We start from the raw sequence: 16,424 nt of genomic DNA on the forward strand, positions 1-16,424 counted from the left end.
ATATTTTTTGGGGGAAGAAGCAACTTAATAGTTACTCTTCCCCCCAAAAAAAAAAAAATGGAATTCTTCTCCTAACAACAAAATGAATTTAAAACTTCTTTCTTATCTATTTCAGTATCTGATATAGTATCACAGCTATCCCTAAGTCTCTAGTTACCCTCACCCCAAAATCAACCTAGGCTACCTCTTGACCCATTTGTATTTTTCTGTCTATGCTATATTTTAACATAGATGAAATCAAGTTATATGTATAATATTGAATTCTGATTTTTTAACTTTATATAAGCTTTTTCCCATGTCATTAAAAGTTTTTTAGCTAAAGCTCTTGTTTGTCTGTTTGTTTTGAGATGGAGTCTCGCTCTGACACCTAGGCTGGAGTACAGTGGCGCCATCTCGGTTGACTGCAGCCTCCACCTTCCAGGTTCAAGGAATTCTCATGTCTCAGCCTTCAAGTAGCTGGGACTACAGACACATGCCACCACGTCTGGTTAATTTTTATATTTTTAGTAGAGACGGGGTTTCACCATGTCGGTCAGGCTGCTCTCAAACTCCTGACCTCAAGCAGTTCACCTGCCTTGACCTCCCAAAGTGCTGGGATTACAGGTGTGAGCTACTACACCCAGCCTCTTTTTTTTTTCTCATTATGAAATATTTCAAATGCCTGGAAAACGTTGCTGTCTTCAACCTATTCTAGAACCTCTTATTTTTGTATTCTACAGAAATCCCTCCTAATTTCCTTCTTTTTAATCTCTACAGAACAAGGGTCAAAAATTAGAACCCATCCCTCATCGAAGACTAAGAATGGTAGCAAATACCATTGAAGAGAATTTTCCCCTGGGGACTGTGCAGTTTTTGATGGACTTTGTGTCACCCCAGCATTACCCACCAAGAGAAATTGTGGCTCACATCATCCAGAAAATCTTGCTCAGTGGCTCTGAGACTGTGGATGTCCTAAAGGAGGCCTACATGCTTCTCATGAAAATTCAACAGTATGAACCGTAACCTCTGGCTGTTGGTGAATCTTCTAGGGATCTTGGACTCAGGGCATAGCTTTCTCTTGACAGGCTTTTTTAACCTGTTACACAGTGGGTGACTTAGTATATTAGTGTTATTTAAATTGCAAATGATAAGAAACCCAGTCCAAGCAGACCTTAACTACTGGTAAAAGAGAATGTAATGCCTCTTGTTACTAGAAACCTAGGAGTAAGATGTGACTTGATTCAGTATACAAAAATGGTTACCAGGATTCATTTTGCAGCTCTACTTTGGTTCTGTTTTGGGGCTGCGTGTGGCAGCCCTCTCACCCTCAGGGTTTTATGACACTTCCAGTGGGAGAGAGTGTCTGTTTCCTTTACAGTCACCCAAGAGTTCTGAAATTGAGTCTTGCAGGATTTAATTGGCCTAATGAGAGACATGACTATATCTTTGAGCCAATCACTGTGAATTGAGGGGTAGAACAGCATGATTGGCTAAAAAAGTCATATACTTCATTTTGGCGTTCTGGTAGGTAAAACTAGTTGGTTAAGAGTAGTGAAGAGTTGGTTTCTTAAGACAAAATTATAGTACTAAAGCTTTCCAAAAGGGGAGTAGATACTGGGTAGCAAAAAACAATGAAGTTCCACTACTCTCAGATTGACATGGTATAATACCACAGGGTGAGCAAGAGCGTGGAGGATAAGAAGAGGCTTCTTCCTTCTATCACCTTCCAGATCCCATCCCTTCTCCCTCTAAATTCTCCATAATTCTAATTGATTTCACTTGACTTTCAGGCTACATCCAGCCAATGCCAAGACAGTGGAGTGGGACTGGAAACTGCTCACCTACGTCATGGAGGAAGAGGTAACAACAATTACGAGGTTATATCTTCTGTAGGGGAAGTTTTAACTGTAAAGAAAAGTGATACCAGGTGCCATGGCTCATACCTATAATCCCAACATTTTTGGAGGCCGAGGCAGGAGGACAGTTTGAGCCCGGGAGTTCAAGGCCAGCCTGGGCAACAAAGTGAGACCCTGTCTCTACAAAAATAAAAATAAAAAATTAACCAGGCATAGTGACGCATGCCTGTGGTCCCAGCTACATGGAAGCCTGAGGCAAGAGGATTGCTTGAGCCTAGGAGGTCGAGGCCAGTGATCCATGATCACAACACTATTCCAGCCTGGGTGACAGAGCAAGACCCTGTCTGAAAAGAAAAGTGACAGTAAATCTGGTAATAAAGTCTACACCATTATTCCCTCCTGATACTCCCACCCCTGCCAAAAAATTCCTATTGAAATGGTATGTGCTGTCTTCCAATTCAAGATTTAGTATGTTTACTTATCCCTCTCCTTGAGATCCCATTAAAAATAATAGTAAATGAATAGAGAAAGTTATAAATTCATGGCTATAAAAAAGGGGGAAGGATAGTGGATTTGAATGAAGATTAGGGAGACCTACAGAGAATGTAAGAGTAATGACTGATGAAGCTGGGCAGAGAAAGCCATATACATTTAGAGAGGCTACAGCCAAGGAAGGACGAATCTTCCCTTTAGAGCACCAGAGAGGTCTTGGACTCAGAAACACAGTATCTAATAGAGGGCAGGAGTCAGATGTGGGCTGTAATTGGATATTTATTTTGAAAGTTGGTGGATGGAACAGCCAACCTCTTCATTACTGAGGACAGGAGGATCAGTAGCCAGGTTACCCACCTTCAGGCAAAAAGTGAGAGAATTTATTGTCTAAAAAAGTTTAATGAGGCTGGGCACGGTGGCTCATGCCTGTAATCCCAGCACTTTGGGAGGCCAAGGCGGGCAGGTCACATGAGGTCAGGAGTTTGAGACCAGCCTGCCCAACATGGAGAAACCCCATCTCTACTAAAAATACAACATGAACTGGGTGTGGTGGCACATGTTTGTAATCCCAGCTACTCAGGAGGCTGAGGCAGGGGAATCGCTTGAACCCGAGAGGTGGAATTTGCAGTGAGCCAAGATAATGCCATTGCACTCCAGCCTGGGCAGCAAGAGTGAAACTCCGTCTCAAAAAAAAAAAAAAAAAAAAGTTGAAGGAACCGTCTGTAATAAACAAAGACAGCTAGTGCAGAGTTGGTGCTACAGGAAAAAGGTCTTCCACATTCTGACCTTTAAGGATCCCCGAGTTTAATAGCCAACTTTTTGTCTGCTCACCTAAAGCAATTAGCTACAACAAATTACTTTCAACTTAGAATTCTGTACATAGCCAAACTATCAGTTAAGTGTGAGGATAGAATTAAGACATTTCCAGCTATGCAGGAATTTGAGAATATATCCCCACACCCTGTTTCTTAGGAGGTTACTGAGGTAGTGTATCAAAGGCATGAGGAAGTAATCAAAAAAAGTGGGAAGGCATGGGATCCAGGGAACATCAGATTTAATCCAGGAGAATATTGAAGAGAAGTCCCAAAATTACGATGAAGAGCGCACCTAGGAAGCAATTAGTCCAGATTGGAGTGAAATAACGGAGGACTTTAAATAGGAACAGTCTGGGAGACATCAGCAAGATGGTAGACTAGGAAGCTCCAGGCCCTTGTTACCCCATGGAGACACTGAATTAACAACCATATACAGGCCAGAATATCACTGTGAGAACTCTAGAGCCGAATTAAGAAGCTTCAGTGCCCAGGCCAATGCCTAACCCAGAGCATAGTCTATCAAAAGTGCTAGGAAAGTTTGTGGCATTTTACATGCCCATGTGCCTCTCCCTGCCTGGCAAAGCATGGTTCAACCAGGAGAAAACCTCCCATACCTTGGCTCTTCCCTTGGGCCAGAAACAAAAGAGTGGACCATGCATACAATGTACTGACTTGTATGGGGTCTGCCTGGCCGCCCACCTCGGCCTCCCAAAGTGCTGGGATTACAGGCATGAGCCACCGTGCCTTTCCTGGAGTGGGAGACTGAGGTGGGAGTATCACCTGAGGTCGGGAGTTCTAGGCCAGCTCAGCCAACATGGTGAAACCCTGTCTGTACTAAAAATACAAACATTAGCTGGGTGTGGTGGTGCATGCCTGCAGTCTCAGCTACTCAGGCACAAAAATTGCTTGAACCCAGAAGGTGGAGGTTGCAGTGAGCCAAAATCATGCCACTGCACTCTAGCCTAGGCAACAGAGCAAGACTCTGTCTCAAAAAATAAAATAAGTTATGGGTATACAGTATATAAATATCTAACTTAAGACATTGATAACATAAATTGGGGTGGAGTAGTAAAGAAGTAGAGGTTTTTGTATGCAACGAAGTTGTTAAACTAGATTGTTACAAGTTTAAGATACGTTATGTAATCTCAATGGTAACTTCAAGTAAGATATCTATAGAATATACCCAAAAGGAAATGAGAAAGAAATCAAAACATGTCACTACAAAAAAAATCAATGAAAAATGAAGGAAGGCAGTAACAAAGGAAAGGAGGCCTGAAAAGGCTACAAGACATATAGGAAATAATTAATATGGCAATAGTAAGTTCTTCCCTATCAGTAATTATTTTAAATGCAAATAGATTAAAGTCCCCAATTAAAAGACAGAGATAACTGAATGGACTAAAAACCAGGATCCAACTATATGCCATCTACAAGAGTCTCACTTTATGTTTTCAAATACCAAACTCTTGTCGCCAGGTGCAATGGCTCATGCCTGTAATTCCAGTACTTTGGGAGACCAATGTAGAAGGATTGCTTGAAGTCAGGAGTTCAAGACCAGCCTAGACAACATAGAAAGACTCTGTCTCTAAAAAAAATTGTTTTTAATTAGTAGGCATGGTAGCACACACCTATTGTCCCAGCTACTGTGGAGGCTGAGGTGGGAGGATCCCATGAGCCCAGGAGTTCTAGGCTGCAGTAGGTTATCATAGTGCCACTACACTCCAGTTGGGTGACAGAGCAAGACCCTGTCTCTAAAAAACAAAAGAAAGAAAGACTTGCTGAAAATGAAAGGATGAGAAAAGATATTCCTCACAAATGGTAACCCAAAGAGAGCAAGGGTGGCTATACTAATAGATGACAAAAAGACTTTAAGTCAAAAACTGTTACAAGTGGCAAAGAAGGACATTATATAATAAAAGGGTCAGTTCGCCAAGGAGGTATAAAAATTACAAATATATATGCACTGAACATCAGACCTCCTAAATCTATAAAGCAAACACTGACAGAATTGAAAGAAGAAATAGACAACACAATAATAGTAGGAGATTCAATACCCCACTTTCGATAATGGATAAAATAACCAGACAGAAAATCAATAAGAAAACAGAGGACTTGAACAATACTATAAGCCATTTCAGCATAGACATATACAAAACATTCCACCCAAAAACAGCAGAACACACATTCTTCTCAAGTGTACATGGAATTTTCTCCAGATAGACCACAGGTTGGGCCACAAAACAAGACTTAAACAAAATATAAAAACATTGACATTATACCAAGTATCTTCCAATCACAGTGGGATGAAACTAGAAGTCAACAGCAGAATGAAATCTGGAAAACACACAAATATATGACAACTAAACAACACACAACAGTGGTTCAGAGAAAAAAAAAATCTCATGGGAAATTTTAAAATACCTTGAGACAAATTAAAATGGAAATACGACATACAAAAACATGGATGCAGCAAAAGCAGCACTAAGAAGTTACAGATGTAAATAAATGCTTACGTTAAAAAAGAAGATCTCAAACCAACAACCTGACTATATCTAAAGTAGGAAAAGAAGAAACTGAACCCAAAGTTAGCAGAGGGAGGTAATAGTAAAGATTAGAGCAGAGATAAATGGAGAATAGGGAAAAAAATGAACAACACTAAGATATGAGGTTTTTAAACATTTCATTTGTTTTGAGGCAGGGTCTCACTCTGTCACTCAGGCTGGAGCTCAGTGGCACAATTATAGCTTACTGAAACCTTGAACTCCTGGGCTCAAGCCATCCTCCAGCCTCAGCCTCTCAAGTAGCTGGGACAACAAGCATGCATCACCATACTCAGCTAATTTTTTTATTATTTTTTGTAGAGGTGGGAATCTAGCTAAGTTGCCCAGGCTGGTCTTGAACTCTTGGCCTCAAGTGATCCTCCCACCTTTGCCTCACAGAGTACTAGGATTACAGGCATGAGCCACTGTCCCAGCCACAGAGTTGGGTTTTTGAAAAGATCAAAACTGACAAACTCTTAACTAGATTAAAAAAGAGAGAAGATTCAAATTACTAAAATCAGTATTGATAGCTCAGTGATAGAATTTTAAAAAATTAGTAAAATCTGAAATGAAAGAGGGGGCGTTACAACCAGTGCCACAGAAATAAAAAGGATTATAAGAGAATACTGCCAACAATTATACTCCCAATAAACTGGATAACCTAGAATAAATGGAGTAATTCCTGGAAACCTACCAAGATTGGCTCATGAAAAACTAAAAAATCTGAACAGAACAATAACGAGTAAGGAGTCAGTAATCAAAAACCTTTCAGCAAAAAAGCCTGCAACAAGGTGGCTTCACTAGTAAATTTGGCCAAACATTTAAATAAAAACACCAATCCTCCTCAGAGTTTTCCAAAAAACGGAAGGAGGATTTTATTTCAGCTTATTCTATAAGGCCAGCATTACCCTGTGATATGGTTTGGCTGGGTACCCACCCAAATGTCATCTTGAATTGTAGATCCCATAATTCCCACGTGTCATGGAAGGGACCCGGTGCGGGGTAATTGAATCATGGGGGCGGGTTTTCCTGTTCTGTTCTCATAATAGTGAATAAATCTCATGAGATCTAATGGTTTTATAAAGGGGAGTTCCCCTACACAAACTCACCTACTGCCATATAAGATGTAACTTTGCTCCTCATTCACCTTCTGCCATGATTGTGAGGCCTTCCCAGTCATGTGGAACTGTAGGTCAACTAAACCTCTTGCCTTTATAAATCACCCAGTCTAGGGTATGTCTTTATTAGTAGCATGATACACCCTGATATCAAAGCCAGACCAAAAAAACTACAAGCAGCTGGGCGCAGTGACTCATGCCTGCAATCCCAGCACTTTGGGAGGCCAAGGTGTTCGGATTGCTTGAGGCCAGGAGTTCAAGACCAGTATGGCCAACATGGCGAAACCCCATCTCTGCTAAAGATAACAAAAATTAACCGAGTATGGTGGCATGCACCTGAAATCCCAACTACTGGGGAGGCTGAGGCAGGAGAATCGCCTGAACCCGGGAGGCAGGGGTTGCAGTGAGCTGAGATGGTGCCACTGCACTCCACCCTGGGCGATAGAGTAAGACTCTGTCTCAAAAAAAAAAAAAAAAAAGGGAAAGGAAAAAACTACAATAAAACTGCCAACCAATGTACCTGATAAATGTTGATGAAGAAACCCTCAACAAAATACTAACAAACTAAAATTCAACAGCACATTAAAAGGATATGCAGTCATCCCTTGGTTGACTACATGGGGGGACTGGTTCCAGAACCTCCCTTGGATACCAAAATTTGCAGATGTTTAAATCCTGTATAACCTATACATATCCTCTTACATACTTCAAATCATCTGTAGATTACTTATGATACCTAATACAATGTAAATTACATGTAAATAGTTGTTATAGTGCATTGTTTAAGGAATGATGACAAGAAAAAACATTTGTACATATTCAGTATAGATGTAAATTTTTTTCAAATATTTTCAAATCTTAATTGGGTGAATCCATGGATGCAGAACCCACAGATACAGAGAGCCAACTGTACACCATGAACATATGGGATTTATTCCTGGATGGTTTAACATATGAAAATAAATGTGATACACCATATTACAGAATGAAGGAGAAAAAACACACGATCACCTCAATTAATGCAGAAAACACATTTGACAAAATTCAACACCCTTTCTCGATAAAGACGCTCAAACTAGGAATAGAAGAAAACTACCTCAACATAATAAAGGCCATTTGTGAAAAGCCCACAGTTGGCATCATACTGAATGGTGAAAGACTGAAAGATTTTCCTCTAAAATCAGACATGCCTACTCTTGCCACTTCTATTCAACATAGTACTTCAAGTCCTAGACAGAGCAGTTAGTCAAGGGAAAGAAATAAAAGGCATCCAAATTAGAAAGGGAGAAGTAAAATATCTCTGTTCACAGGTGACATGATCTTAGGTGTAGAATATCCTAAAATTTCACCAAAAAAAAAAAACTAGAAATAATAAGTGAATTCAGCAAAACAGTAGTATATAAAACCAGCTCACAAAGCTCAGTTGCATTTTTGTTAAACCAACAATGAAAAATCTGAAAAGGAAATAACACAATTTCATTTACAGTATCATCAAAAAGAATAAAATACTTAGCCATAAACCTAACCAAGGAGGTTAAAGATTTGTACACTGAGAACTACAAAAAGTTGAAAGAAATTAGACACCAATAAATGGTAAGGCTTCCTGTATTCATGGAGTGAAAGACTTAATATGGTTAAGATGTCAGTACTGGCTGGGCGCAGTGGCTCAAGCCTGTAATCCCAGCACATTGGGAGGCCGAGACGGGCAGATCACGAGGTCAGGAGATCAAGACCATCCTGGCTAACACGGTGAAACCCCGTCTCTACCAAAAAAAGACAAAAAACTAGCCGGGCGAGGTGGCGGGCGCCTGTAGTCCCAGCTACCCAGGAGGCTGAGGCAGGAGAATGGCGGGAACCCGGGAGGCGGAGCTTGCAGTGAGCTGAGATCTGGCCACTGCACTCCAGCCTTGGCGACAGAGCGAGACTCCATCTCAAAAAACAAAAAAAGATGTCAGTACTACCCAAAGTGATCTACAGGTTCAACACAATTCCCATCAAAATCCCAACAGCATTTTTGTGTGTGTGTATGTGTAGAAATAGAAAATTCCATCCTAAAATTCATGTTGAATCCCAAGGGACATGAACTTTTAGTCTTTCAGAAGTTGGTGTCTTTAGCCGAGCATGATGTTGGGCACCTGTAATCTCAGCTACTCAGGAGGCTGAGGCCAGAGAATTGCTTGAACTCGGGAGGCAGAGGTTGCAGTGAGCTGAGATCTTGCCTTTGCATTCCAGTGTGGGTGACAGAGTGAGACTCTGTCTTTTTTTAAAAAAAAAAAAAAAGTTGATATCTTGCAAAGGACACCCAACAGCCAAAGCAATCTTTTTTTTTTTTTTTTTTTTTTTTTTGTGACAGAGTTTAGCTCTTATTGCCCAGGCTACAGTGCGATGGCGCTATCTCAGCTCACTGCAACCTCCGCCTCCCGGGTTTAAGCGATTCTCCTGCCTCAGTGTCCCGAGTAGCTGGGATTGCAGGCATGTGCCACCATGCCTGGCTAATTTTGTATTTTTAACAGAGACGGGTTTCTCCATGTTGGTCAGACTGGTCTTGAACTCCCAACCTCAGGGGATCTGCCCACCTCGGCCTCCCAAGGTGCTGGGATTACAGGCGTGAGCCACCATGCCTGGCCAGTCAAAGCAATCTTGAAATGAAAAGAACAAAGTTGGAGTTCTCACACTTCTTGACTGTAAAACATAAAGCTACAGTAATCAAAGCAGTGTGGTACAAGAAAAAAGATAGATATATGGGATAGAGAGCCCAGAAATAAACCTTTGGTACATGGTCAAGTGACCTTCATTAAGGGTGCCAAGACTACTCAGTGGTGAAAAGACAGTCTCTGAATGTCATAGGAAAACGTGGATATCCACTTGTAAAAGAATGAAATTGGACTCTGAACATATAAAAATTAACTTAAAATGCATTAAAGACCTGAATATAAGACCCAAATCTATAAAATTCATTGAAGAAAGCATGGGGCAAAGCTTCATGACATTGGATTTGGCAATTGATTTCTTGAATATGATACCAAAAACACAGGCAGCAAAACCAAAAATAGACAAATAGTACTACATCAAACTTCAGAACTTCTATGCGTCAACAGAGTAAGCAATAAAAATAGAAAATACAAAAATAGAGTGAAAAGGCAGCCTATAGGATGAGAGAAAATATGTATTAATCATTTATCTGATGAGAGTTAATATCCAGAATATATAAAAAACGACAGCAACTCGACAACAAATGAATAACCCAATTTCAAAATGGGCAGAGGACTTACATAGACATTTCTCCTAAGATGATATAGAAATGGCCAACAAACTTGTGAAAAGATACTCAATATAACTAGTCATTAGAGGTATACAAATCAAAACCACAATGCAATGTCACCTCATACCCATTAGAATGGCCACTATTTTTTAAAAAACAAAAAATAAGTGTGGGCAAGGATTTGGAGAAATTAGAACCTTTGTGCACTCTTGGTGGGATTGTAAAGTGGTACAACTGCTGTGGAAAACAGTATGAGGGAGTGTGAAATGGGAAGTTGTTCAATGGATATAGAGTTTCAGTTTTGCAAGATGGAAAGTTCTGGGGATCTTTTACAGGACTGTGAATATACTTAACACTACTGAACTGTACAGTTAAAAATGTTTAAGGTAGTAAATTTAATGATAATATGGTTTTTATAACAATTTTTTTTTCTTTGAGACGGAGTCTCGCTCTGTCGCCCAGGATGGAGTGCAGTGGCGCAATCTTGGTTCACTGCAAGCTCCGCCTCCCAGGTTCACACCATTCTCCTGCCTCAGCCTCCCGAGTAGCTGGGACTACAGGCACCCGTCACCATGTCTGGCTAATTTTTTGTATTTTTAGTAGAGATTGAGTTTCACCGTGTTAGCAGGAAGGTTGTGATCTCCTGACCTCGTGAGCCACCTGCCTTGACCTCCCAAAGTGCTGGGATTACAGGTGTGAGCCACCGTGCCTGGCCTTTATCACAATTTTTAAAGTTTTGTTAAAGAAAAAACAGATAATAACAAACATTGCCAAGAATGTGGAGAACAGTAAGTCTCATACATTGCTGATGAGAGATAAATAGTACAGGCACTTTGGAAAATGGTTTGACACTTCTTTAAAAGTTGAACGTAAATTTATTCACCCTATCTATTTCAATTCTAGATATAGACCCAACAAAAACGAAAATGTCTGTCAGCGAAAGACTTATATTCAAATGTTCAAGGCAGTGTTATGCATAATAGCCAAAATGTGGAAATAACCCAAATGTCCATGAGCTGGTGAATGGATAAACAAAATGAAATACTATTCAGTAATAAAAAGCAATGAGCTATTGATGCATACTAATAATACAGGCAAACCTTAAAAAAATTAAGCTATGTGAAAGAAACCACACATAAAACATTACATATTATATGATTCTATTTCTAAGAAATGTGTAGAAAAGGCAGATCTAGAGAGACAGAAAGCAGATGAGTGGTTGCCTTGGCCTGATGATTGGAAAGGGAACTGTAAGTGCCCATGAGGGATCTTTTGGGGTAATGGAAATGTTCTAAAAATAGATTATGGTAATGTTTGCACAACTCAGTAGGTTTACTACAAGTCATTGAATTGTACTTTTAAAATGGCTGAATTTTATGGTATGCTACTAAAGTTGTTTTATTTATTTATTTTTGAGACAAGGTCTCTTGCTCTCTCACCCCGGCTGGAGTGCAGTGGCATGATCATAGCTCACTGCACCCATGACCTCCTGAACTCAAGTGATCCTCCTGCCTCAGCCTCCTAAGTAGCTCGGACTACAGGCATGGCTCATTTCTTTATTTTTATTTTTGTAGAGATGGGGTCTCACTATGTTTCCTGGGCTGGTGGTGTTTCCTGGCCTCAAATGATCCTCCCACCTCAGCCTCCCAGAGTTCTGAGATCACAGGCATGAATGACTATGCCCAGCCCACATTATTTAAAAAAAAAGAGAGAGAGAGAGAGAGAGAGAATTATTTCGGGGAAAAAAGGTATTATCAAGATTCAGCACTATTCTTGAAGAGTTGAAAGAGGTATATTATAATTACAGGTAGTTAAAGGAGGGGAGAAAAAAGCAAAACTCTAGAAAAACAAAAAGCTTCACAAGAAAGGAATGATTTTCTTAGTTTACTATGTGGATTTACTAAAAGTATTTAGTAAATGTATTTAGTAAATACTTTTAACATAATCCTGACACTGTAAACACCATGGAGTTATAACATTTAGAATATATACAAAGCATAGGAGACAATTTTATTAGCCTTGATGATGTAAAATGGAAAGTATAGAAGATAAAGGTTGGAAGATGAAAAGCGACAGGACCTCTGAAAATAGTAGGGCTGGTGTAACATTCTTATCTTCCAAAATGGGGAGTCAAGAGATAACTGTCTGTAGGTGATAGAAATACACTTACTTTAGGAAGAGAAGAGGTGGGGGATTTGGCCTAAGTAAATTCTTACCTAGCATAGCAGAAATCAATAGATAATGTCTACAGTTGATAAATCAAGAAATCATAATAAAAGTCTATTTCTTTAGAGATGTTTATGGTGACTTCTAGAAGAATGAGTTAAAAATTATTCTAGGATACTGGAGAAGACAAGTAGTGGTGGAGAGTGGTGTCAGTAGAAGACTTTTTATCAAAAATCTAGCACAAGGCTGGGCGCAGTGGCTGACCCCTGTAATCCCAACACTTTGGGAGACCAACGTGGGTGGATCACCTGAGGTCACGAGTTCAACACCAGCCTGACCATTATGGTGAAACCCTGTCTCTACTAAAAATACAAAAATTAGCCAGGCTTGGTGGCAGGCACCTATAATCCCAGCTACTCGGGAGGCTGAGGCTAGAGAATTGCTTGAACCTGGGAGGCGGAGGTTGTAGTGAGCCGAGATTGTGCCACTGCACTCCAGCCTGGGTGACAGACCGAGACTCCAAAACAAAAAAAAAGAAAAATCTAGCACAGGTACTTGATTTTTTTAAAAAGCATTTGCATCGGTTATCAAGGATTAGAGAAAAATAAACACATGTGGAAGACAAAGATATTGTCACCTCCTCCCAAAAAAGAAAGAAATGATATGTATTTAGAATGGTCACTTAGTTTCCTACTGACTGAATCATATACTGGTCCATTAGTTTATGTTCTGAGAAAATATACCTATTCCCTGGAGTTCGGAGGTTTCCACATAGTCCTGAAATAGTTTGGTACCTCTCATTCTTTAAAGTTTGAAGCCTAAGCTCCCAGCACTTGTCTCGTAGTAAAGGGAAACCAACAAATTGTGCATGCCTGCCTACTATGTGACAAGTACTTACACTGTCTTTGGTAAGGTTAGAATTATCCCCATATAAACTACGAGGACGCTAAGTTCTAGACGGCTTAAATAAAGGACAGAGCTAGATCTAAAACAGCAACAAAAACTGAATGCTGTGTGCCTCCAAAGCCCATGCTCTTCAACTGTTTGTCAGTTAGGATCATTTCACCTGTAACAGAATACCCAACTCAGACTTGGCCCAGCAGTCAGGTTGAGCCAAGCCAACAGACTTGGCTCAATCAGGTCCCATGACTGAAAGTTCATTAGCAGAGTGGACATCATGGCAGTTTGATCTAGCAGCACAGGAGTCATTAAAGAACCAGTTTCTCTTTCTCTGTTTTGCCATCCATAGTTTTGGGTATATCCTGAGGTTGATAGGTTCAGTGACAGGGAGAGATTAACTTCCCATGGCGGTCTCTTAAATCAAATGATCTACAATCCTAGAGATTCCAGTAGATATTTGATTGCAACTTAGGTGTTAGAAAATTATAATTATTTGCAGATGACTAGATCCTTTGAACAAGTAATAATACTTAAAAAATGGTTTCTGAAATCTTATGAGGTATGATTCTTTCAGCAGTCACCCTATTTGTCCTCTCTCATAATGACCCAGACTACCTACCCTCTCCTGGGAGCCTCTCTTTTAAGCACAGGCATACTTGTTGATGCATGGCCTTCTCTTGGGCTTAGTGTTTATGAGAGCCCAATGTTGACTGTCGTCCAGGAGACTGCGAAGACTGACTTCTCATTCTTTTTCCCACAGGGACAGACTCTGCCTGGGCGAGTCCTTTTCCTGCGTTACGTCGTTCAGACCCTAGAAGATGACTTCCAGCAGACCCTGAGGAGACAACGGCAGCACCTGCAGCAGTCCATTGCAAACATGGTGCTGTCCTGTGACAAGCAGCCCCACAATGTCAGGTGAGCAGCCACCTGAGCCCTGAGATGGGAAGAGGTAAGGGATTATAGGTGGGCAGCTGCTAAAGCCAGAATATCAGCCAGGTGAGGTTTTCTAGTCAGTAGGTAGTGTAGTAGGGCTAATTGTTAAAACTACAGATAGACCGGGTGCAGTGGTTCACACCTGTAATCCCAGTACTTTGGGAGGCTGAGGTGGGCGGATCACTTGAGGTCAGGAGTTCGAAACCAGCCTGGCCAACATGGCACAACCACGTCTCTACTAAAACTACACAAAGTAGCAGGGTGTGGTGATGCATTCCTGTAATTCCAGCTACTTGGGAGGCTGAGATGGGAGAATCATTTGAACCCAGGAGGCAGAGGTTGCAGTGAGCCGAGATTGCGCCACTGCACTCCAGCCTGGGTGACAGAGCAAGATTCCATCTCAAAAATAATTAATTAATTTTTAAAAATAAAACTATAGCTAATCATAAAATAACCCCCTCCTGATAATCATAAAAGAAACCAACAATGCGGCAGGCACCACATAGCTTGAGTGATTTTTCTCTCAAGACCAACAGACTTCCTTTGGTCTATTTCAATATTGTCCAAACAACATTATGAGATCTAGGGGAGAACCTTATATAAAACTTTTCAGTTTCTATTAACCTGCATTTATTCCTATCCCCCGATGAACCTCAATATAAATCTCATTTGTCACTACTAGTTTCTGAAAAGTAATATCTGTAACAATAGGTCATGTAGTTGACAGGGTACAATAGATAGTAAGCATGTGCTCTTTTTTTGCAGAATCAGAGTGAGAGTTCTGGAAGCATGAACTCTACTATATGCTGATACCAAGGGGGAAAGTATGATCTTTAGGGCAGGGGATCGTGGGCTGGAATTTTTCTTTTGGAACTACAGACAGCCCTGACTCGTGATGGTTTGACTTAGGATTTTTTGACTTTACATTGGTACTGAAGTGATAACCATTCAGTAGAAACTATTCCTCAAGTACCCAACAAACATTCTGTTTTTCATTTTCAGTATAATATTCAATAAATTCCATAAACTGTTCAACACTTTGTTACAAAATAGGCTTTGTATTGCATGATTTTGCCCAACTATAAGCTGTCAGTGTTCTGAGCACATTTAAGGTAGGCTAGGCTAAGCTACGATGTTCGGTACATTGGGTGCATTAAATGCGTTTTCAACTTAAAATGTTTTCAACTTACAATGATGTCTTAGTCCCTTTGTGTTGCCATAAAGGAATGCCTGAGGCTGGGTAATTTATAAAGAAAAGAGGTTTGTTTGTCTTACAATTCTACAAGGTGTACAAGAAGCATGGCTCCAGCATCTGCTTCTGGTGAGGGCTTCAGGAAGCTTCCACTCATGACAGAAGGTGAAGGAGAGCTGGAGTATCACCTGGCAGGGAAGGAAGGAAGACCAGGGGCAAGGGTATAGTGCCAACCTCTTTCAAACAGCCGGCTCTCAAGTGAACTAATAGAGTGAGAACTCACTCGTTACTATGAGGACAGTACCAAGACATTTATGAAGGATCTGCCTCCATGACCCAAACATCTTCCACTAGGCCCCATCTCCAACACTGGGGATCACATCAACATGAGATTTGGAGGGGACAAATATCAAAGCTATATCAGTTGGGTTTATCCAGATGTAACCCCATCATATGTTGAGCATCTGAACATCCCTTGCTTTTTTGGAAATGACTCTTACTAGAAGGGTGTACCGGCATCTCTTTGTTCAGAGCAGCGTTGAAACTCTTCCACTCATACTTACGTTCTCATATGTTCTTACATATTTGTTGAAAGTAGTATTCACAGGTCAACATGGGGTATTGAGTATGATAAATCCTCTAATAAAAAGGAGGACGTTTCATTATGTTTTGGGCATTGGTCAGCTTTCATACCCCCTTAGTTTGCATGCCCATATTTATTTCCCTATATGTGGTATTTTATCTAAATCTTAATCATTTTAGGGGTGCAAAATCAGTAAGCAGAGGATCAGCAAAGAGCACAAGACAGCACAGTTGAATTTTAAAGTGGAAAATTGGTCAGGCGCAGTGGCTCACGCCTGTAATCCCAACACTTTGGGAGGCCGAGGCGGGCAGATCACCTGAGCCCAGGAGTCCAAGACTAGCCTGGCCAACGTGGTGAAACCCCATCTCTACTAAGAATATAAAAATTAGCCATGCGTGGTGGGTGGCATGCGCCTGTAATCCCAGCTACTTGGGAGACTGAGACAGGAGAATCGCTTGAACCTGGGAGGCAGAGGTTGCAGTAAGCCGAGATCACACCACTGCACTCCAGCCTGGGCAACAAGAGTGAGACTCTGTCTCAAAAGCAAATAAAAAATAAATTTTAAAAAGTGAAAAATAATTTATATAA

At 40.7% G+C, this 16,424-nt stretch overlaps 1 protein-coding gene across 15 annotated transcripts in view; it reads left to right on the top strand.

Annotated features, from left to right (window-relative positions):
- The window catches only part of SIMC1 (SUMO interacting motifs containing 1), a 91,147-nt gene that overhangs the window by 47,411 nt on the left and 27,312 nt on the right, over positions 1-16,424 (top strand). For 6 of the 15 annotated variants that reach the window (XR_012414371.1, XR_012414372.1, XR_012414375.1 and 3 more), the window contains exons 3-5: positions 757-1,015; positions 1,770-1,839; positions 13,889-14,043. Coding sequence is in view for 5 of the 15 variants with exons in the window: in XM_073994751.1 (XP_073850852.1) it covers positions 1,828-1,839; positions 13,889-14,043 (167 nt within the window). In the remaining 10 variants the exon portion in view is untranslated. The remainder of the gene's footprint in view (positions 1-756; positions 1,016-1,769; positions 1,840-13,888; positions 14,044-16,424) is intronic. The other 9 variants (XR_278489.5, XR_278490.5, XR_010587732.2 and 6 more) reach the window with 2 other exon arrangements.

This window comes from Macaca fascicularis, chromosome 6 (genome assembly GCF_037993035.2).
Source record: "Macaca fascicularis isolate 582-1 chromosome 6, T2T-MFA8v1.1".
Lineage (NCBI taxonomy): Eukaryota > Metazoa > Chordata > Mammalia > Primates > Cercopithecidae > Macaca > Macaca fascicularis.